The sequence below is a fragment of the Lygodium microphyllum genome, chromosome 20 (assembly GCF_053477565.2).
Source record: "Lygodium microphyllum isolate KBCC chromosome 20, Lygodium_microphyllum_v1.1.10, whole genome shotgun sequence".
In the NCBI taxonomy this organism is placed as follows: domain Eukaryota; kingdom Viridiplantae; phylum Streptophyta; class Polypodiopsida; order Schizaeales; family Lygodiaceae; genus Lygodium; species Lygodium microphyllum.
In genome coordinates this window covers 125,086,197-125,110,565 of record NC_141154.1, presented here as the reverse complement: position 1 = coordinate 125,110,565, position 24,369 = coordinate 125,086,197, and the positions used below count along the sequence as shown (strand labels likewise).

The window sequence follows — 24,369 nt, the reverse complement described above, 5'->3', positions numbered from 1 at the left end:
CATTGTAATTGGGCAACCAGAGCAATGCTTGCGCTGCCACGACTTTGGGCATCAGGCTGCAGATTACACGCGTTTTGGAGCCAAGGCGGCTCCGCTAACAGGCCCACAGGTGGACGCTGACAGCTTCATATGGGTGCAGAGACGACAAAGAGGGAGACGGCAGAGGGGGCCATAGCCAGCTCCCCAGACCCAGCCTCGTCAGCAGGGAGTAGGAGGGCGAGCGACACCCCCTTGGCAGAGCACTCTGCAGCCCCCCCTGCCCACCCCACCCGGCAGGACCGCAGTCCCCCATAGCCACGACCCGCGCCACAGACTACCCCACCTGAGATCCCACAGTCCCCACACCCATCCCCCCTCTCTTCCCACCTCCCAGGCTTCCTCCACTGACCCTGGCCCACAGCCCCCTTCTTCAAGGGTCACCAACGCCCCCCCTCTTTTGTGCTAAGAATTGCTCTTAGCCACTTAAACAGCCCCAAAACATGCTTATTTTAGGCTTACTTTAGCCAAAACCCTAAAACAGGAAGTGGATCGCGAGAGTTAAGTGAGAGAGGATCTAGAACCCTAATTTTCTATAAATTGGCAGCCAGCCCTCTACTCTTCCTTGAATCTCGTTTTTGCAGGTTTCAGGTGTTATCAGCTTGCTGCCCACACCCCGTTCGCGGAGGATAGTTCAGCCCTTGCTGTCCATCATTGTTCCCTATAGTTTGGCGCTTGTTTCTAGCCCTCCACACGCTGATTGCTGTTGTTTTTGCTTGGCGACTGACTGCTGATCATCTGCACTGCTGTCGTATAGCTTGCCACATCAGCAAACTGCTGCGTTTGCAAGCTTCAGCTGCTGCCTTGATAGTTTTATCTCTCTTGCTGCAGTCACTGCAGTCTTTCTCTCAGCTGTTAGCTATTGTCTGTAGTTTTCTCTCTCCTGCTGCAGTTGTTGCAGTATTCCTCTCTGCTGCAGGTTGTCTTGCCTGCGTTTTTAGTCTTTCTCTCTCTTGCAGGCTGTCCTATCTATGTTTTTAGTCTTTCTCTCTCCTCATTGCTGTCCGCATCAGATCCAGCTTCACACTTCTGCATTTGCTGGTGTTCGACATCTGGAGGCTGTCTTGCTGCGATTCGGGATCCGTTCGGAGTACGACATACTCTTCAGCTCATTATCTTGCCCTGATCCTTGAGATACAGGAGTTTGAGGTTCAGTATTCATTCACTACATAGTATGTTTGCTGCATGAGCATCGTATTATTAGTAGTCATATCATTTCATTTATTCACTGTGTTCATTGTCTCTGAGTTACCCTAACCCTAACCCTAACTGTGTTTTTTAAATCAGTTTGTGCTTTGTTGTACGGTTTCTGTTTATGCTTTTGTGTTAGGGTATTTTCTTTACACCCTCCCCCCACACTTGCTACGTACCTCCGACCATCCCACCATCCCTCGATTCTCCTCTCCCCCATAAACCCCCTTGGCGAGCATCACTCTTGATCGGCACCTGTTTCAGGTGATCCCCCCCATATCCACCCCCCCTCCTCCCGCAGGATGTGATGAGCCACACACGCCCACATCCTCCCCACACCACCAGTTTTCCCCCTCCCACACAGCCACCAGCTCATCAGCCCTTGCCGCCTGTCATAGCTCATCGAGACATGGACAGTTGTTACCACAGAAGTTCTTCCGCAGTGGCCCATAGTCCTACCTGAGAGTTGCGGAGCGTGGAGAGTTTCCACTACCTCTAGAGGTGGGGATCTTCGTGATTCGTAAGTCAAGGAGGGACAAGGTCTATCTACTAGTACCACCGGATGGACTAAACCATGCTTTTTTCCTTCAGTTCTTTCACTCAGGGGATTGAACGATGACACAGGTAGAGGAGGAGTTGAAGAGTCAGGTGGTGGATCACATCTCTCAGTGGATGGGAGAAGAAGGACTAGCCTTGTTTGCATAGCACTGGCTTGGTTGCATGATGGACATTAATTGGTGGGCTGGTGTGGAGGTAGCAGCATTATCTTTCGAGCCCCCCACAATGGAGAGCTCCGAGGGATGTGATCGAGTGGCCCTTGGCACAGGAGGCCTGTTTCTACCAGTGTACAGAGTCATGACTCTCAGCATGGCTGATAGATGCATTGATAGTACCACCTAGAGCATCTATCACCCCTATGGTCCATCCAAGGGCCACCATTGGGGATTGGACCGTCCAGACCTACGGCAAAGCGTACTTGCATGTCCCATAGTTTTTCCTCCTCATCAGTAGCTTCCACACCGAACAGATGCCTGTTTGGTCAATCACAGGTTTCCCCATGAGCCTACACCTTGCATCTTGGAATGTGAATAGTCTCCACTACAATGGGGGACGTGGTTCCAAGAAGTTGATTGTTTGGCAAGAGTTGTAGCCTGCCCTTGCCGGACGGATCGACATCTTACTCCTATAGGAGCACAAGCTCACTCCCACCCAGGCCCAGCGGGTAGGGAAGGTGCTTCCGGGCAGCTCGCACACCTACTGGGAGCACGCCATAGGTGCCCACGACAAGAGTGGAGGCGTATGCACCTCCATTGGCTCGAGTCTTACCGCCTGTGTACGAGACCACGGGACGATAGTGGCAGGGAGGGTTCTATGGATTAGATTGGATATTAGGGTTAGATGGCTCCAGGGATCCCAGGGCCAAGGTGGTGTGGGCGACTATCATATGGCATCGGTCAGAGAGAGGGCTTGGGATCATAGATCCAGAGTATCAGAGTATGGCCTTTTTGGGCAAGCTAGTTGTCCGCGGCCTCACACCGGGAGGGCAAACCTGGAAGGTCCTATTGCAGGAGGGTCTTCAGGATTGTAGACTTAGGCGGGGAGTGGAGGCCGTCCCTGAGATGGATCTTCACGTCAGCATAGATCATCCCCCACCCACCCCCCCCTCCCCCAGCCCCCAGATCACCTTTTCTACGCAACTTGCTCCGCGTGTGGCAGGGCTTTCGTAAGGCCCTAATCTAGAGGCTCCCAGGCTGCAAGAGGAGATAGAATGTCAGTCGGTGATTTGGAACCCCCAGGTCAAGGATCAGAAAGGGGCACAGATTGGCGAATGTCCCCACATCCAGTGGGCTGGTTGGGAGGCTTGCCCGGCTCGTACCATCAGGACATGGCAGGAGGTGTATAGGATGGTGGACGAGGAGGTGCTGCAACGAGTATCAGGCTGCTAGAGAGTAGTGGAGTTGAGGAGAAGGAAGATAGACGCAGCAATACCTCAGGAGTGGCTTGCTCTTTCGATACGAGAGCCGATAGAGCCCGGGGAGGTATGAGCGGCTAGGTTTTCACCAGAGGCATCCCCTATAGGTGGCAGGTAGAGTGGGCGGCACTCCACCTGGGACTTTCTTTAATGTACAGGACGGGGGGTGTTTGGCTCTTAACAGAGGACAGCAGGATGAGGGGATGGCTGTCCTTTCATGGAAGAGGATCAGGGTGATTGTCCTTTAGAGGAAGACATGGCGGCTGGATCCTTTTGTCTTTTGGCAGGAGCTCAGGGAGTGGCACCTCTGGATCTGGGAGAGCAGGCCACTTGACGAGCTGGAGTGGGATCCGGGAGAGTGGCTATGGCTGGTCACTACTGTGGTCACCAAGAAGCCACCGCGGTTCGCCTCTGGAAACCACAAAGCATTGCCTCTGGTCGTTTGAGGTGGCGCAACTTGTGTGTAGAGGAGCATGCCACATCCTTCGTCGTATAGCACCCAGCCTCGGATGTATCTCATGCAGAGCTTTCTGCTGGCAGGCGATCAGCCAAGGCCGTCACCTTGTGTATGAGGTCGGAATGCAGGACACGATATTCATTATCGAGATAGGGTCATGTGCAGTGTTCGGTTTAGAGGCTCTACCCATCTGGCAGGTGCTGGAGTCCACAATAGACCGCTCTGAGGTATTGGAGATCATAGGGAGTCTTACTGGTTGGCATATCTGGAAGGCGCGGTGTCAGGAGATTTTCGGCAGAGAGAGACTTTCAGTACAGGCGACCTTAGCAGAGCTCTGGACCTCCATCATCCACTACCTCCGCAGCCGATCGGATCAGGTGCAGGGCGAGTCAAGGGCTCGTCAGGAGCTTCGATGTCATTTCATGCGCACGTAGGGTGACCAGGACCTGTTTTTCGTAACGCAGGCAAGCAGCCCCAGATGGCAATACACCCCACCCTCTCCTCCCTCCCCTTCCATGGCTTCTTGCCCCCATCCCCCCCAGCCCACCTTGAGAGGCTTGTATACATGATGTATTTGTGACTTTTATCAGCTCTAGCTAGTCTGTTGAGCATGACCACTCCGTTGTAATCAATTTTTTTGAGTAATATAATCAGCCACATTTTATTGGCAAAAAAAAGATGTGGTCTAGACTAATTTATTGGCCACTAATATCAATGTGGTGATATTAGAGACTAGGCATTAATTAATTGAGTAATACTAGTCTAGGGGCTAATAATTGCTTAGGAATACTTGGGAGACAAATTGACCTAGCCAATTTAATTATTGGTTGGTGGAATTATTTTTTAAGGGGTCTAGAATGATTATTAAACTAATTTTTGAAATTAATATTTTAAAAATTAATTTAATAATCTAAATAATGTTGAAAAATGGAATCAAAAGGTTACCACTTGACAAAACTTGTCTACATAAGTGGAAAAAACGTTTTTTGAGACTATTAGAAGTCTATTCTAGCCATTGTGAGATAGGAGGTTGTTACTGTTGATGTGATTTGAAGCCACTAGAAACTAGTTCTACAATAGACAATAGTACTTTGGAGCCCTCTAGGTGTTGCATAGATCAGATACAAGACTTGCGTGTAGCGAGTAGAAGAAGCTTTGTCTCACTCTCTTTTACTCATAAAAATGAAAACACGACTCATAAAACTTAAAATAGGCTTAAAGAAGAGTAAAGCAAAATTGAGCGACACACTATTGGGTGCAATTTCTCCCCGTACACGGAGTGGGTATCTCTTGCATGCCATATTTATAATATTAAAATGAATCTTGCTTTACCTAAAGATAGACCTTTTACAATCAATCTTTTTATAAAAGAGTTTGAGTTGATTGAATAAATGGTTGCAATCAGTTGTATAACTCACAACCGCTAAGAGCCATGAAATATTTTTAAAATATCTTCAATATATCTCCTAAAATCTCAAGTATCAATAAATATTACAAAGAGGATGCATGCACACGCCTTAGAATAAACGGCAGTGTGTCTATTTAAATAATTCAATGAAGAAGTATATGGAATAAATTATGCTTGTCGTGTGTATTCAATTCATCTTACTCTACATATTAGCTGTTAAAAATTCAAAAAAGTTTTAAAAATAATTAACTGAACAAATGCAGCTAGCCATAATATCGTATCTCAAATGCCAACATCAACGTGATTTGATTATTTAATGGAATTCCAATGATTCATGGCATCATATCACAAATGTTAACGTCTACGTGATTTGATTATTTAATGGAATTCCAATGATTAGTTGATTTATTATGGCTAGTTGCATTTATTCAGTTAATGATTTTTTAAAACATGATTTTTTGAATTTTTGATAGTTGATGTGTAGAGCAAGATGAATTGGATATACACAGCAAGTGTAATTTATTCCATAGACTTTTTCATTGAATTATTTGAATAGACGCACCGCTGTTTATTCTAAGGTGTGCACGCATCCTCTTTGTAAATATTTATATTAGTTGTGAGTTGTAGAAGTGATTGCAATAATTTATTCAGTGAACTCAAACCCTTTTATAAAAAGAGTGATTGTAAAGAGCAAAGCAAGATTCATTTTTAATATTATAAATATGGCATGCATGAGATATCCACTCCACGTACGGGGAGAAATTGCACCCAATAGTATGTCACTCAATTTTGCTTTACTCTTCTTTAAGTCTATTTTGAGTTTTATGAGTGATGTTTTCATTTTTATGAGTAAAAGAAAGTGAGGGAGAGCTTCTTCTACTCACTACGCGCAAGTCTTATATTCGATTTGTGCAACAGTGGTATCAGAGCTCAACTTAGATCCGGGGCTTCCAATTGTCTATCCTCTTATGCGAAGGCGAGCTCTCTGGAGCAATTGGGCTTTACAGTCCCCGTCTCAGCTTAAACCTACTTCACGGCTAGATTCCCAAAGCCTCAAAATCCCAAAAACCCATCTCTACTCAGAAATGTTGAAGTTCAGTCCAACATTGAAAAATCAAACTCCCTCTATCATGGTGTCATATTTCTGAGAGTTTTGGGTCAAAAGAAGATTTGTAAGAGCTTAATTAAGCTTTGTAATTATGCCTTGTTTAAGCTTTAAGAAGCTTAGCTTTCTTTTGAATTTCGTGGGGGGAGGGGTTTTTAGCCACCGTGAATAGATCGATGAGATCCTCAAGTCCTTCAAAGTTAGGTTTTTTAAATTAATTTTTTAATTCTTAATTAATCATCTCTTACTTAACTAACTCTAGTCTCTCCTAGATCAAGTCACCTGCAAATCTCTCCGATCAGCCTAAATCACCATTGACTTGCATCCTCCAAAAGGGGATTTCTTCACGGTCACTCCGGAACTACGAAATTTCATCAAAATATCATAGAAAACTCATGTATGTCTTGCCTATTCTGTCTTATCATTTTGTTTAGAAGTTGCTATTTATTTTTGTGTCTACCCACAAAAAATTTCTTACCACAGGCGAAGCGTCTCTACAAGGCATCTTTATTATTCGGATATCTTCATTAAGCCATATGCAATCACCATGTATCATAAAGGACCGTCCATCAGTGCAAATTTAGATTCTATATTGCCGCTTCCAAAACCAATCATGGAGTAACGTATGAATTTATTAACCATGCAACTAGAAGAAGAGTGCCAACATTGAATCCAATTGAAGTAAGAGTTGCGATCTCTCAAGCGTCCTTCATCCCAAATCTCCTTTGCTGACGATGCTATGGTCCGTACTATCAATACCATCCTTGAAGCGCAATCCAGTCACAAAGAGACGAAGATAAGTAAACGTACCTTTAAATTTAATACTTACGATGGTATTAAAGATGGTCATAAGGTGCTCTGTTGGCTAAGTTTAGACTCATAAAAGTTATGCTAAAAATAATAAAATCAAGTGTGCTTCACATTATGCTATCAACAAAGTTTCTTTATGGTGGAATGTCACATGCAAGAGCACTAATCGCTCTCTTATCTGAGATACATTTGGTAAGAAGGTTCTCACTAATTTTCTTTTTGCCAAATTCGAGCTTCATGTACAACAACAATGAAATATCTTTATGCAGTGAGAACGAGAGATTATTCCTCAATATATCGAAAAATTATAGAATTCTTTGCTGCAACTTGAAATGGTCAAGCTTGTAGCCGAATCTACTTTTAAAAGGAAATATATATATCCGGATTTTTTTTTGTTTTCTCAAGTAGAAGTCAACATGTTTAAACCCAACACCTTGGACGAGGCTATCCATTTGGTACATGACGCCGAAAAGAAACAAACTTAAGATTAGCAACAACTTTCAACTTCCACCGGAAATAATTAATATGGATAACATTAATTTTCGTTTTAATTCTTTTCGTACCTCCAACTTTCAATTTGAAAAGAATCGTCCTAATCGCAGACCTCAGATGATGAATTTTTAAAGCCAGTCTACTTTAAATTCTAATTCCAAGATTTCTCATTTGCCTTCTAATTCGCTTAAGTCGTCTGAACCTAAAAATGTTAATCCAAGTATCTGAAATACAAACTGTAAGAATGTAATTTGTTATGAATGCAATTGCTTTGGTCATATTGTGAGTCGTTGTTCTACAGGCAACACTCGTGATTGTAAAAAGCCTATTGTACATTTAAATTAGCTTGGAGCCGACGAAGCAACTGAAGATATTGAAGTGATGTCTGATTTTGATAAAGCCACACTTATAGAGAAAAACTCTTGACAAACTTATTAGTAAAATATCTATCAATGCCATAAAAATGAAATGATTATCTTACATGATAACGACAATACACAAGACTTTGTTTCAGAAAAGGTAGTTAGAAAATTGCAACTTAAAACTGTTTCATCCACTTATAAAATTAAGGTTGCATTTTTAAAACAACAATATAATGGAACTTAAAAAATACATAAATTAGAAATTTGCATTACATCTTACAGAGAAACGAAAATTTTTAGTTGCACTGTTACAATTTGTCGATGTAATTCTAGATATTCCTTGGCAGTATCAATTTAATTCTAATATTGATTATGACACACATTCAATATATATTCAACATAAAGATAAAATTCTTTTTCTTAAAAGACTAACAGATACTGAGCTATATTCATTAATTAGTCACACTCAGGCGAAGTGTGCTATTTAAAAATAATCTAAAGTTTTTAAAAATATTAATTAATAAAGTTAAGCTGCTAAATCTAAGTTAAACATAAGACAACAAAATTTTATTAATAAATTTTCTGATTGTTTTTCTTTTAACTTGTCTCTTCAACTTTCTCCGGTACGACTCGATGATCATAAAATTGATCTTCTACCTAGCAATCAATCTTCTTGTAAAGCTCCTTATCGCCATAATCAGGTTGAACAAAAAGAAATTCAAAAACAAGTTGAAGAATTATTAAATAGAAAATTAATCCGATCTAGTAGTTCACCTTTTGGAGCTGGCGTTCTTTAGTAAAGAAAAATAATGAAACTTATCGTATATATATAGACTACAAAGTTTTAAATAAAATTACTATTAAAAATTAGTATCCAATTTCTCGTATGGATGATCTGTTAGACAAATTGCAATGTACTATTGTGTTTAGTAAGATTGATCTTAAGTCCAGCTGTCATCAAGTCCACATAGCTACACCTCACATTTATAAAACTGTTAGGACTTAATTTGACTATTACGAATTTTTAGTAATGCCATTCAGTCTTACTAATGTATCTGTCACTTTCAGTAGGATGATGAATCAAATATTTTTGAATTTTCAGCATTGTATTATTGTTTTTTTCGATGATATCATTGAATAATGTTTTCATATTCGTAATGCATGTACTATAACTAAAAGTTCATTGTCATATGTATTATACTTAAGTTCAAAGGGTTTCAATTTATAGCTAAAGTACACAATTGAATGGCCATCTTCTTTCAATATGGCACCAGTGGTAGCAGAACCACTAATGTCAGTAATGATTAGAAAAATTGTCTACTGAAGTCAAAAAGTTGTAAAACAGGTGCGTGAGTTAATGCATGCTTTAGTAAATTAAAGGATTATTGTTGGTTGTCGCCCCCAATGAAATACAAAATCTTTCTTTAATAACAAAGTTAATGGCAAAGTGAGTAATGAAAAGTTTCTAACAAATTTATGATAAAATCTGACTATATCTAAAAACGAGCGGATTTCATACATATTTTTGGGTTTAGACCATGTATTAATAGCCTCAAATTTATGTGGATCAACTTTTATTTCTTTAGCAAACACAATATGACTTAAATATTCAATTTTTATTTGAAAGAAAGTATTTTTTTTAGGTTAGCAAAAATATGATTTTGTTTTAGTAAACTAAAAACTAAAGATAAATGATTTTTATGTTATCTTTCAGTTTTACTAAAAAGAAAAACATAATTGAAAAAGACAATAACACAATGTTGCAAATTTAGAAATATTTGATTTATCATCGTATTAAAAGTGACAGGTATATTAGTAAGACCGAAGGACATTATTAAAAATTTGTAATGATCAAATTGGATCCTAAAGGTAAATTTATAAATGTTAGGTGTAGTTATGCAGACTTGATGATAACCGGACTTAATATCAATCTTTCTAAACATAGTAGCACATTGTAATTCGTCTAACAGATTATCCATACGAGGAATTGGATATCGATTTTAAACAATAATTTTATTTAGAGCTCTGTAGTTTATACACATACAATAATTTTGATTCTTTTTCTTTACTAAAAGAATAAGAGCTCCAAAAGATAAGTTGTTAGGTTAGATTAAATTTTTATTTAATAATTCTTCAATTTGTTTTTAGATTTCTTTTTGTTCTACTTGATTATAGCGATAAGGAGCTTTATAGGAGGTCGACTGTCAGATAGAAGGTCAATTTGATGATCCTTAGATCGTGATAGAGAAAGTTGAAGAGACAAGTTAAAAGAAAAACAATAAGAAAATTTATTAATAAAATTTTGTTGCCTTATGGTTGACTTAGACTTAGTAGGTTCGACCTCATTAATTAATATGAGAAAAGCGTTAGATTGTTTTCGAATGACATGCTTCGCTTGAGTGCAACTAATCAATAAGTATAGCTTAGTATCTATTAGTTCTTTAAAAAAAAAACATTTATATTGAATATACATCGAATGCATATTATAATCAATGTTAAGATTAAATTAATGTCACTAAGGCATATCTAAAATTATATCAATAGATTGTAACGGTGTTACAATTTTTTTTTTCTCTATAAAATTCAATGTAAATTTTTAATCTATATACTTCTTTAGCTCTATTATATCGTTATTCTAAAAATACAATTTTAATTTTATAAGTGGACAGAACAATTTTAAGTTGCAAATTTTAAAATACTTTTTTCGAAACAAAGTTATGTGTATTGCTGTTATCACGCAAGAGAGTCATTTTATTTTTATGGATTTTACATCTCATTTTCAATAAAACATGGTAGATATTTTATCAAAAAGTTCGCTAGTATCGTTAGAGTTTTCGCCCATAAGTGTGACTTTATTAAAATTAGGCATCGGTTCAATGTCTTTAGTTGCTTCCTTGGCTCCAAGCTAATTTAAATGTGCAATAGGTTTCTTATAATTACGAGTGTTGTCCATAGAACGACTCACAATATGATTAGAGCGATTGATTTTATAATAAATTACATTCTTGGAGTTAATATTTGAGATTCTTGGATTAACAGTTTTAGGTTAAAACGACTTAGGTAGATTAGAAGGTAGATGAGAAATCTTAGTATTGGAATTTAAAGTAGGTTGGCTTTAAAAATTCCACATCCGGGGTTGGCAATTAGGACGTTTTTTTCCAAATTGAAAGATGGACTGTAGAGTCTAATTGCTCCAAGGAGGTTACCTTTGTGCAAGAGGGTAGGTGATTGAAAGCCCTAGATGTAAACTGAGCTGTGATGCCACTAATATACAGATCGGATGCAAGACTTGTGCATAACGAGTAGAAGAAGTTCTTCCTCACTCTTTTTTACTCATAAAAATGAAAACACAACTCATAAAACTTAAAATAGACTTATTGAAGAGTAAAGCAAAATTGAGCGACACACTATTGGGTGCAAATTTTTCCTATACATGGAGTGGATATCTTCTCTATGCCGTATTTATAATATTAAAATGGATCTTGCTTCGCCCAAAGATAGGCCCTGTACAATCACTCTTTTTATAAAAGAGTTTGAGTTCACTGAATAAATGGTTGCAATTAGTTGCACAACTCACAATTGTTAAGAGCCATAAAATATTTCTAAAATATTTTCAATATATCTCCTAAAATCTCAAGTATCAATAAATATTTACAAAGAGGATGTGCACACACCTTAGAATAAACGGCGGTGCATCTATTTAAATAATTAAATGAAAAAGTCTATGGAATAAATTGTGCTTGCTACATATATCCAATTCATCTTGCTCTACTTATCAGCTGTCAAAAATTTAGAAAATCATATTAGAAAAAATAATTAATTGAATAAATATAGCTAGTTATAATAAATCACATAATCATTGGAATTCCATTAAATAATCAAATCATGTAGACGTTAGCACTTGAGATATGAATATCGTGGCATCACCTACGTACGACTTCACAAGTGTTTACATGTGTAAGTCTCACATCGAAAAGGATAGGCGTCTCCATTAACCTTCCGCCCAAGATGAAAAGTAATTCCCTCTTAGGAACGTGTCCTGTGCTAATGCAGAACCATCCAAGGCACTCATCCCGTCAACTTGCACACAAGGAAGAACCATTGAAGGCGCTCATCCACTCGTGTAAGTGCTACTTGGCAATACTAGGTGTAGGTGACAACAACCCGAGGTTCTTCTTTTGCAGGTGACAACATACAGGAGGGGGTAGCAGCCTTTTTGGTGATCCTAAGCTATAGATGCCAACTCCCATGGTCCTTTGAGTAGGGCATTGATAGTTTTTCACCCTTTCTCATAATGAAACTTTGAAAATTCGCTCTACATCATTTATCCTACAACCATCTCTCAAGTTATCTCAGCAAAATCCAACCATTTAAGTCATCAAAGGTAGAGATATTGGAAATTCTTTATTGTAAATCCTAATTTATAGAAAAAATAGAGATTTGACAGCCACCTTGGGATGCGTGCTCAAAATTAAGGGCCTAGGATTTGAATTCTAGTAGTTGAATTAAAGAATTTCAAAGAGATTCAAGAGGCCAGCCAGCCCATATTAGATTTGGGGCTTAATTTGTCTTTCAAGGAGCGAGGTGAAGGCGAATCGCCAAGCAAACCAAGGGGTAAATTGGTTGAAGGTTTGTTGGTCATTTAGGATAGCAAGAGACACTTGAATTAGTGGAGAAGATGAGAGAATCTTAGGTGTACTTCATCCATTTGCAATAAAAGATAAATAAATATAGCAAGAGGTACCGATTTGGGCCCCAACAAGCTGTCCATTATTCAAGATTAAAGTGGTAAAGTGTGAATTTTCAGTTTATGTGAATTTTATGCTTGCTGTAATTGTTGATTAATTAGGTCATTACCACCCTCTTTGAGGGGGAAGGGTGGTTTCAACGGATATAAGAAAAAATCTTGTACTTCTTCTTCTAGCTTTTTCTGTTTGGTTTTCCTTCTCATAGTCAGCATAGTCAGTCAAATGTTGGTATCTCATCTTCATTTCCATCATTCTCTACATTCCAATTTCTATTGTATGTTGTCATCTTTATTTCCGTGATTATCTACATTTCAATTTCTGTTGTTTATGTGAATTTTATGCTTGCTGTAATTGTTGATTAATCAGGTCATTACCAACCACCCTCTTTGACGAGGAAGGGTGGTTTTAGTGGATATAAGAAAAAATCATGTACTTCTTCTTCTAGCTTTTTTTGTTGGAGTTTTCATTTGTCAATCTGATGTTGGTGTCTCATCTTCATTTCCATCATTATCTACATTCCAATTTCTTTTGTATGTTGTCATCTTTATTTCCATGATTATCTACATTTCCATTTCTATTGTTTATGTGAATTTTATGCTTGCTATAATTGTTGATTAATCAGGTCATTACCACCCTCTTTGAGGAGGAAGGGTGGTTTCAGTGGATATAAGAAAAAATCATGTACTTCTTATAGCTTGTTTTGTTTGAGTTTTCCTTTGTCAATATGATGTTTGTGTCTCATCTTCATTTCCATCATTATCTACATTCCAATTTCTATTGTTAGATTCTCAAAGTCAATTTAATGCATTCACTCCCTCTACATCCTCACCACAATTCCAAATCGCACCCATCCCACCCTTTTTTTCTGTTGCTTCCACATCTACATTTACACCATTATTTGCATCATCTTTCGCAATTCCACTTGTCTAACCATACACCACACTGGGGGGGGATCTTCAAATATAGGTATATCCTATCCCTTCAGGTCCTTTGTTTTGGCACATCCAAGTGGTGAAGGTGCACAAGTGGTGGGGTTTTATTCCCCAATCAAACCCATGGGGACCTATATACCCTTGTGCACCTCCACCACTAGGATAAACCCCAATGCAACCATCCATGGGGACCTATATACAAGGGTATTCCACCCATGCATCTCAGGCCCTACCCTACTAGCCCATCTCCTAGGTGGCCATACAGTTTGCCAAGATGTCAATACAAGGTGGGCCAACCTACACCTTTTCGGCATTAGAATCATATAACAGCCAGTCACGTTTGGGGCATACTTCTAGAGTCACCATGCTAGGGACTTCAAGGCCTAAAGTAGCACCTAGTTACCTTGTATTCTATACCACCCACCTATCTCCTACCTCCAATGATCCATCTGCCTACCTCAACCAAGCATGCGTTTATGGATAAGATTGATTTCAATAGGTCTAACTTTACCACTTGGTCGAATTTGATGCAGCATGTCTTGGATTCCCAAGGCTCATGGAAAGCTGGTTGAGTATGGGTGATTGCTTGTTAAATTTACCACCACTAGATTACTCAAGTTAGCTGATGATGAGGTTGCTTTGTTCATGAATACATTGCCACATAAATACTTCAATTTTATCCAGCAAGTTATCTCACAGCTTGAGTTGCCCACCTTCTATGAGTTTAGTGTTAGCTATTGCATTATGCTTGACTATTTGATCAATTTCATAAGAAACCCCAATATTTAGAGGGAGCCTAGATTTCCATGTCCAAAAGTGTGGGGCAGATTCACTCTTGATTTCTTATGTGCATGATATGCTTTTAAAATTGCTGATTTTAAAAACGATTCGCTGAAATTTTTTGTCATGTCAGATATGAGATTGTTGCATAGTTACCCTGGCATACAATTAGTTTATTTCATGGAGAGCATCATGATGAGGCAGTAGTGAGCAACTTCTATACTGTTTCCACTTTGAGGATTGTAAGCCGGTTTCGACTGTTTTGGAGCTTGCCTCCTGTTTCTTTTGAGAGGATGGCAATGAACTCTTTGCTACTGCTTCGTATCATCAGTAAGTTGGATGTTGGATTTATATATGCCATACATGACACACAATATCCCTTTAATCAATTGAACAAAGACATGCATAAACCCAATACATAACATTGGCATGCAGGTAAGTGTGTCTTCCGTGAATGGTACTTAGGATTTAGGTCTCTTTTACAGGGCTGTATTCACATTCATGCATGGTTTCATGGATAGTGACAAGGCAGGATATTATGAAACTAGGCCATCTTAGAGACAATTGTGTCACAATTGGTACTTCATGCATCTCTTGGCTCAACACGAACCAATTCATAGTTGCTTTATCTTGTTGTGAGGGTGAGTGCATGGCAGGCTTAACAACTACTATGGAGTGTGCACGACTATAGTGTCTATTGGTAGATATTTGCATGAGACATTCTTATTCTGTTGTCTACATTAATAGCTGGAGTGCTTTGACAGTTGTATGGAATCTTGTATTCATGCAAATACAAAGCATATTGAGGTATGTTACCATAATATCAAGGAGAGGCCACATGTAGGGAAGATGTTGACTTATGTACGTGCTATGACAACGCTGCAAATCTTTTTATGAAGGCTATGCTCAGAAAGAAGTTTGAAGCCTTTTGCATGGCTTTTTTTTCTTTTTTGCTAATAAAATGTGGCTGATTATATTACTCAAAAGATTGATTACAACGGAGTGCTCATGCTCAATAGACTAGCTGGAGCTAATGCAAAGTCACAAATACATCATGTATATAAGCCTCTCAAGGCGGTTTGGGGGGATGGGGGCAAGAAGCCATGGAGGGGGGGTGTATCGCCATCTGGGGCTGCCTACTTGGATCATGAAAAACGGGTCCTGGCCGCCCCAAGTGCACATGAAATGACAATGGAGCTCTTGACGAGCCCTTGACTTGCCCTGCACCTGATCCCATCGGCCGCGAAGGGAGTGGATGATGAAGATCCAGAGCTGTGCTAAGGTCACCTGTGCTGAAAGTCTCTCTCCACCGAAAGCCTCCTGACACCGCGCCTTCCAGATATGCCAGCCAGTAAGACTCCCTATGATCTCCCATACCTCCGAGCCGTCTGCTGTGGGCTCCAGTACCTGGCTGATGGGTAGAGGCCTCGATAATGAATATCGTGTCCTACATCCTTGCCTCATATAGAAGGTGACGGCCCTGGCTGACTGCTTGCCAACAAAAAGCTCCCCATGAGATACATCCAAGACTGGGTGATATACGGCGAAGGATGCGGCATGCTCCTTTCCACACGAACTGTGTCTCCTCACACGACCAAAGGCAATGCTTTGAGGTTTCCAAAGGCTGCTGTGTGCAGCGCTTGTAACCTCCCTCTTGCATCTCGGCAAGCCAACTTCCCACCGCCAAGCTTCCATGTGCCACCAGCCATAAGAAGCGCGACACCCTCCTCGGTCTCCAGCTTTCCCATAGGCGGCGCCAAAAGGTTCGTCGGAAAGACTCCGTATGTTGTGCTCCGCCCAGTACCTGTTGCGTGACGGCGCCCAATCCATATCCTCCTGCATCAGTACGTGTCTGCCAATCTTGGCAGTGTACTCTAGGAACCTAGGTGGCTTCTTGGCGACCGCAACGGTCGGCCATACCCACTCTCTTGGATTCCACTTTAGCTCATAAAGTGGTCTGCCCTTCTAGATCCAAAGGCACCACTCCCTGAGCTCCATCCAGAAAACATAAGGGTCCAGTCGCCATGTCTTCCCCTAAAGGCCCACCATCCGAATCCTCCTCCACAAAAGGGCAGCTATCCCCTCATCCTGCTGCCCTCTGTCAAGGGCCAGACGCCTCTCCTCCTGAACGGTGAAGAAAGTCCCCTGTGGCGCGTCATCCACTTTACCTGCCACCTGTAAGGGGATGCCTTCTAGTGAAAACCTAGCAGCCCATACATCCCCGGGCTCTATCGGCTCTCGTATCGGGGGACCAAGCCACTCTAGAGATATTGCTGCGTCTCTCCCTTCTCCTCAACTCCACTCCTCTTTGGCAGCCTAATACTCATTGCAGCACCTCCTCGTTCGCCATCCTGTACACTTCCCGTCATGTCCTAATGGTTCAAGCCGGGCTGGCCTCCCAACCAGCCCACTGGATGTGGGGGCACTCGCCAATCTGTGCCCCTTCCCAATCTTTGACCTGGGGATTCCAGATCATTGATTGATGGTCTATCTCCTCCTGGTAGGGTAGGGGGCTCTGGATTAGGGCCTTACGGAGGCCTTGCCACATGTGGAGTAAGCTGCGTAGGAATGGTGATCTGGGCTGATGTGAAGATCCATCTCAGGGACGGCCTCCACTCACCGCCAAGGTCTACAGTCCTGAAGACCCTCCTGCAATAAGACCTTCCAGGTTTGCGCGCCTAGTGTGAGACCGCAGACAACTAGCTTGCCCAAGAGGGCCTTACTCTGATACTGTGGATCTATGATCCCAAGCCCTCCCTCTGACCGATGCCATATGATGGTCGCCCACGCCACCTTGGCCCTGGAATCCCTGGAGCCATCTGACCTTGCACTAGGCAGCGAAGCTGTAGTACGCAGGTTGAGGAGAAGCACCGACACAAGGCAATGTACCAGGCCGTTGCTAGGAGGACCTGGTTAACCACTAGGGCTCGGTCGGCTAGTGAGAGGCGAGCCGTGCTCCAGTAGGTCAGTTTCCTCCGAATAGAATCAAGGACAGGAAGAAACTGCTGGGCAGGAGTGAAGTTGAGTCCCACTTGGAATCCTAGGTACCGGAGGGTCTGCCCTCTGCTTACCCATCTAAATCCTAGGTGGACGCCCCACTCTGTGCTAGAGTCCGGGTCTGTGAGGAAACCAACCGACTTTCGCCAGTTGATTTTGGCTCCCGTTGCAGAACAGAACATGTCAAGTGCCAGCCTCACTCTCTCCAGCATCAACTCATCGTCCTCTATATAGAGAGCTGTATCATATGCATACTCTGAGTCTTCTGCATGGCTTTAGGCTTGATTCCTGTTGGGAATCGATCTGCTATGCCATGTATCATTCACATCATTCACTGCAAAGGGGGTTGTTAGATGTAGCATGTCTCCCTTTGAGTCATTTTAGTATGAATGGGCTGTACTTTTATACCTCAGGATTTATTGTACTTCCGTGTATGCAATCAATCATGGCTTCCATTGACATGCATGCATACCTTTGCATGCATTTATGCATCAAAAACCTTAGGAAAACACAATGCATAAAGTGAAGATGTCCAGGAAGAACATGGACCCTATCAAAAAGACCCTTCAAAAAGAGAGTAGTGATCAGGGTTACATGTGCATCAACATGCATGCATGCACACGTGCTCCTGTGCATTTATGCAAAACTCAACCAACCATTGACTTTATTTGAGTGATTTTACTTTCTTCCTGATTACTTGCACACCTTGTGGGCACTTTTTACTATGGTGACTTTTATCGTCAGATCCTTGCAACAATCTCTCTGTGATTGCTATTCGCTCGGAGAGACAGATCAGTCAGTTTTATTTATGTTTTCAAGTATTTCTGACTTTGTTTGTGATGTTTTCAAGAAAATGTATAGCCAGAAATCTCTTGTACCTGTGTGCCATCAGTTTTTGTGCGTGTTTTTTACTCTCAGCTTTGTCTGTCTTCCTCTGCATACACCGACATAGAAATGCCAGCTACAAGTTTCATAGCTTAGTTGTCAAAAAGTTGAGAGTGCTTGCTATTGTGATGTATGTAGATTTTAAAATGATTTGGAAGTTTGTTTCACTGACTGCACAGGTAGTTTTGTATGAGGATGAGTTGGCCGACAATGGAGTTTCACTTCTAAGTGTCAAAGTGGTATGTTCTGGTGATATTGCAAAATCTAAACCTGAAGTGTAACGTTAAGAGCAGAATTGTACGTGTTCATGAGCTTTTTTGTTTGTTTACTGACTTGGGGTAACATGCAGAGGGTCATGCCAAGCTGTTGGTTCCTTCTCTTGAGATTTTGGGTGAGTGTTGCTTTAAGCTTTTCTCATATCACATGAGGAAACATCATATTATATGTGAAGCCCCTTCTATTACGCAGCTTAGAGTGGACGGAGTACTGATGCGGCTGAGAGACACTCGCATGCATTGTAGTTTTCAGGATGATGTGTCGAAGTTTCCCACTGTGCTGCGTGAACGATGTGTACGGGAAGGTCGAATCAAAGATCTGATGAGCGTAAGGCTCTGATATGCCATGAGTCTTTAATATACCGTATTGATTGGATGTGTAGTGTGACTAATCAAGTTTATACACTTTTGGCAGAAAGGTGTTCCAGCAGACATATTAGCAGATAAAGATGGAAGTCTGATTTGTGACAAGCTCCCAGTGTGCGAGTCGCACGTTGAGAAACTTGAAATGACAGGTACCACTGATCCACTTGACTAGTTGGAGTGTTTTATTGTTAAATGGTTCTGGTGTTTCAGGTGATTCTGATTTTTCACTCATACATTATAGCCTGCTGCTCCTGTTCAATTCGGCCATTAATCTCTGTTCATATCTATGGCTTTCTGTCAATGCCAGGCCTATAGGCATATATCAGGTAGACACAGCTTGAATTGCTGGCGTCTTTTCTTTCTGCGCACCATTTCCAGCAAATGGAAATAGCAGCAGCAGCATTTGTGCCACATTCAAGTGGAATGAATTGGCCACAGGCTTCAAGAATGTAGCTAGAAGATAATCATGAATCTTTGTGCTATTCTGCAGTTTTTTCAAGAATCCTTTGAAATACACACTGTTAAATTCTTGTCAATCAGCTCTATGATTCAGATGTTACAATGTATATTTGCAGACCTCTCCATATTCAGTAGATGTTTCCATGATCCAAGGAATGTTGCACTTTTATAGATTATGGTCAAGTGCTCACAGCGAGAAATTTGCTTGAAGCGACTTTGTGGATCTCCTTGGATGAACTTTCTTCTTGTGATTTGAAGATAAATGTCTTGGGATTGCTGTGGGATTTTATAGGACAGATCAAGGCTAGTCAAGCCTCATGGAAGGTCTCCTTTGGCCATACTACAGATGCACAACATTGTGGTCACTGGTGGAGTTGGCATTCCAGGCTCTTCTGTCTGCTTTGTCCTCTACCTCTTCTCTATTGCTTCTGGGTTTTGGCAGGACCACTGGTACCCATGGCCTTGTTCTTCTCTCACACGTCTTCCTTTTAGAGCTGGCTAGAACTTCATCCAAATAGCAGACCAGGTTATAGTGTGGAAATTCTGAAACTACCCCTCAGAAGACCTACCTTTGAGTCTCTTCTTCTTTATGCAGAGGACCTACCTTTGATTCTTAAACAAGAATCACCATTGAATGAGCTCAAGACCAGGGGCATTTCTCCATAAATCATAAGCTTTTGTTTGTGGTAACTATATAGTACTAAAGAACTCATCCAAAATCATCGCATATTCATGAGAGGCCAATTATCCTCATAAAAACTTACAAAATTGATGTATTAATTATATTTTTTATAATGGGCACACTGAAATTTTTACCAAAATATAGGGGCATTTTAGGCATTTTGTTCAATTTGGAGGGGCATATTGGGGAAATTCAGTGATTAGGCACTATAAATAATGGCAAGTTTTTGAGAGAGTTTGAGCTTATCCCCTTAATGAAAAGGCATGTTTAAAGGACTCGAAAATAAATAATCTCAATGATAAAACAGTAATGAAAGATAGATCCCTATTTGGAAACTGATCTCTATGAGCAAATAAACTTTGTGAAAATAGATTTCACCCATCCAACTTACCATTATTCTTCACCCTATTTTCATTGATCTTACTTTGGCAAAAATTTCATCCTTCAATTCTTTCCTTTCTAATGTCATGTTTTAGGTAAGAAAGTTCTTAACTTGTTGTGGGGTTTTATGCCAATATCTTTTACTTACATCCTTACTATTTGCTCATTTATTTATACAATACCAATGGCAAGTATAGAATGGTAGAGTGCATTTATATCAATGTATGTCAATATTCTCCAATTTGTGTATCTTTGTCCATCTTTTTTGCATTTGAATGGACTTGTTTCTATATTATGTTGTCTCTGCAAATGCACATGTGGGGAAGATTAGAACTTCCACTACTTAACCGTTATTCATTGATTGATTGGGGATCCATGTATTAACCACATTGTCAAAGCCTTCAAGTCAAAGACTATTACAAACATTCGAAGGCCAATGAGGTTTCAAAGAATATCTAAGAAGGGTTGACTATCATGTCCATCCCAATTAGTATCGGTTGGCTAGTCATTAGTAGTAAGTGTATGCATTATCGTAGTAAAGTAAAGCAATCACTCTTTTTTGGCATGCAAAACTCTACTAAACATTTCTTAATAAAGTTAATATATAGTTAGGGTAAATTATTGAAAGGTCTTTTGTGCCAAAATAAATGATTACCCATAAAGGAATAAATTGAATCTAAACTCCTAAAGTTGCTTCTGTAGCTTTTTTCAAGGAACAAATGTGATTGTGATAAAGTTGATGTGTGCTTTTGGGATCATATTGGAAGATCAATGAGAAAATATAGAATGATAACATTGTACTTTGCAAGGGCTTGCACAACTATCATTGGAATATACGAGATGGAAAAAGATTTGAGGAAAGTTTCTTTGGAATTTGAAGAAAGAAGTGAGCAATTGAATTGAAATTTTGCTAAGATATAGAGATAGGGAATAGAAATAAAAATATGCACAAGAAGCTCTTAAATATTTTGAGATATTACAAAAAACCTCAATTTTATGTTAATGGAAAAGTGATTGGAAGGAGATACCACAAAATCCATCAACATAAAGAGCTTTTTTGAAGAATTTATTGCATAATGCCAAAATGAATAGATTGAGTCTCTTCTTGTGCCCACAATTTTTGTTCAAGCATTTCTTTGGATTAAGTGAAGTATAGATACTTGGGGAAATTTTCTCACATGAACTTGTCATAATCACAATATAAATTTATGCTACATTCAATGTTATGCATATTTACTATGTTGTTAATCCTCTTCTTAATTATCCCAAACTATCTTGTCATTGCTATGCATAGATTACTCTATCTTGCACCTAGCTTCGGAGTGAATTTGCATCATAGGGATTTTCAACGTATTGATCTAGCAAACCTTTGTAGTGTTAGCTCTAGCTAACCACATAGACGTCTACATAGAAATTTGAGGTGACTTGAAAAGTAACACAAGTTAAAAAACTTACCTAGTGAATCAAAACAGGCGGTTATGGATATGCAATTATATATAGATTACTCTTTTTTGAAGTGACCATGAACTTGATCTCCAATAACCTCTAGAGATTGGCCATGGTCACATATATCATTCGATTACATTTACGTACAACTAGGTAGCCTTATAAGCTTTAGCTAAGAAACTTTTAAAAATTCAAAGGAAAGCACTTCCTCCTCATTTTGTGGTACGACCACATAGAGAACCTTTTGAAAGTTATTTTTCTTAGTAAACAAAGCTAAGCTTCTCGTACAATCTATCAATATTGACAATCCTCTTCAATTATAGAACATCCTTATAAGAGGGGGGCATGATGGCACACAAGTAGCATGTAAAGGTACTGCCCCTTAGTTACACCAAAGGTGTAACCTTGGGTAGGTTATTAGAATCCACTCCATGATCAAGATCATTGGACTTTATAGGATACATAAAAAATTAGATTGAAAATTATTTCATGCCTTCTACCTTTTGCTTGATTTGCACTTCTCTTTGCTTTTGCTACCTTTGTCCACCTTTGTTGATTCGCTTTGAATGTTCTATTGTCTTTCTATTTTATGATTAAGATTATCCCCCTTCTAGTGGAGTGCCAATCCCATGGCACTCTACATCAAAGGTAGCATGGGTAGCTTGCATTTAAGATGAGGAATGCTAGGGACAATTGTGGGGGATTGGGAAGAGAGCAGTGGCTATCATTGGAGCTCGATTTAGATGTTGAAGTTGCTAGGAGATCAATGTGGAAATTGGAGTTGTTTCATGTATGGATATCAAGTAGGAATTCATAATGGGGATTAGATTGGGTTCATCATATTAGGATCTTCTAATGGGTTGACATTTGAAATCAAATGGATTGGTTGAAGCTAGTCACCATAGGGGATGTTGACTCGATATAGAAATCTCAAGCTACTAGATTTGCTTGTACCTGTAAGGAAAAACCTCTTGTGCTCTCTCCCTAGGGGAGTGCTAGTTTGTTTTATGTGCACAAGATATATGGGTGGATTGGGAGATGGGTCAAAATCTAGAAAAAAGCTAGAGTCTTGTCCCACACTTGAGGATCCAATTTGTGTCTAGGTTATGGTGCAATTACTATGTGAGTGGACATGATTACATAGGCTATTACATAGAATACAACATGATGGCTTCCATTTGTCTATTGTTAATGAAGTGGGGTACTAGTTGATGGATAGGTGGTGTGAGGTATTATTGACACTGAGGGATGGTGAAGCCAATGGGGAATCATGAGGAGAACCTCAAAGTGTTGTGAGGCCCAAGGGGCTCACAATCATGGAAGTGATGATAGAGGTTCTTTTACAATTTACAATGAAAAGAGGCTATAGTGCCGAGTAGGATTGCAACATTAAATGATGACCGATTGACTTACTGATTGTCATGCTTCTTGTATTGTTGTGATATAGGAAGAGCTTGTGATAGTGACTCAAGGAGACAAGTCTAGCCACACATAGACTTCCTAGGTGTGTCCTATCCTTGATGTGCCTTGAGTTATGTGGGGGAGTAGGAAGTAAGCGAGGGGGCTTGGGATATAGTCACCCAATTGAGGATACTAGACATACTTGAGGACCCCTAGGTGTGGTGTCATGTTTGTGGATGTATATTTTCCTTTATCTTTTCTTCTTTTCTTTTTATTGAAATACAATGTAGTACAAAAGGACTTCCCAGCCTTGGTGAGGGGGATGCGATGGTAACATCAAGAGACTTGAGAAGGCTCTTCTAGTCGATGCTGAAGAAGTAATAAGATAGAGGAGATCATAGGACTTGAGGCAAGTTATCTTGGAGATTTGAGGCTTGGTTGATGGAGGAATTTTTGCTATCAATAGAAGCTTGTCTTTTCATTGGTATTGTGTATTTTTTGTGGTAAGAGAAAATGGTTGAGTGAAAGCTAATGGAGGCACACTTGTATGTAGAGTATGATCTTTATAGATGTGGTATTTAAAGTCTCATGTGGTGATGTGTTCCATGTAGGACTTCGTTGCTTGGTGTGTTTTTTGGTGATTCTTGAAGTGAAATGGTAGTCTTTGGTGGCTTATAACATTTGATCTGCTAGCTTAATCACCTATGTTGTCTTGCATTTACTTGATAAAAATGTGAGAGCATATGGTGTTGATGTGCTTTAAATTCCATTAATAGGGATCTATCAAAAGAAGTTCCACTTGAGTTGATTTTGATTTTGGTTACCTTTGCTTGATAGTCCTAACTACTAGGATGTGAGGCATTTAAAAACATAGCATCGAATTTTGTGAGATGTTGTATGACACTCCTAGCTCTGTTGCCATTTCTCTTAGGGTTATGACTGTTGTTTTGGGATTTAGCACGTCATGAGGTTTGGAATAAGAAGGGCAAGATTGAACAAGCGCATGATTGCTTGTGCTTTCAATCTCTTTATGTTTATCTCGAGACTCCATGGCTACCATGCCTTGTTTCTTGTCGAATGTGACATGTGTAGTCACAACTAATGGTGACTAATGGTTGTGATTACTTGTGCTTTCAAGATTTTTATGTTTATCTTAAGACTCCATGGTTACCATGCCTTGTTTC

At 40.1% G+C, this 24,369-nt stretch overlaps 1 protein-coding gene across 1 annotated transcript in view; it reads left to right on the top strand.

Annotated features, from left to right (window-relative positions):
• The window catches only part of LOC148019351 (TIP41-like family protein), a 70,374-nt gene extending 50,405 nt beyond the window's left edge, over positions 1-19,969 (top strand). Inside the window, exons 5-9 of the mRNA XM_087660996.1 lie at positions 18,355-18,414; positions 18,525-18,566; positions 18,644-18,778; positions 18,866-18,965; positions 19,124-19,969. Of these exons, the coding sequence (XP_087517122.1) occupies positions 18,355-18,414; positions 18,525-18,566; positions 18,644-18,778; positions 18,866-18,965; positions 19,124-19,131 (345 nt within the window). The 3' untranslated portion in view covers positions 19,132-19,969. The remainder of the gene's footprint in view (positions 1-18,354; positions 18,415-18,524; positions 18,567-18,643; positions 18,779-18,865; positions 18,966-19,123) is intronic.
• The last annotated feature ends 4,400 nt before the right edge of the window (positions 19,970-24,369 follow it).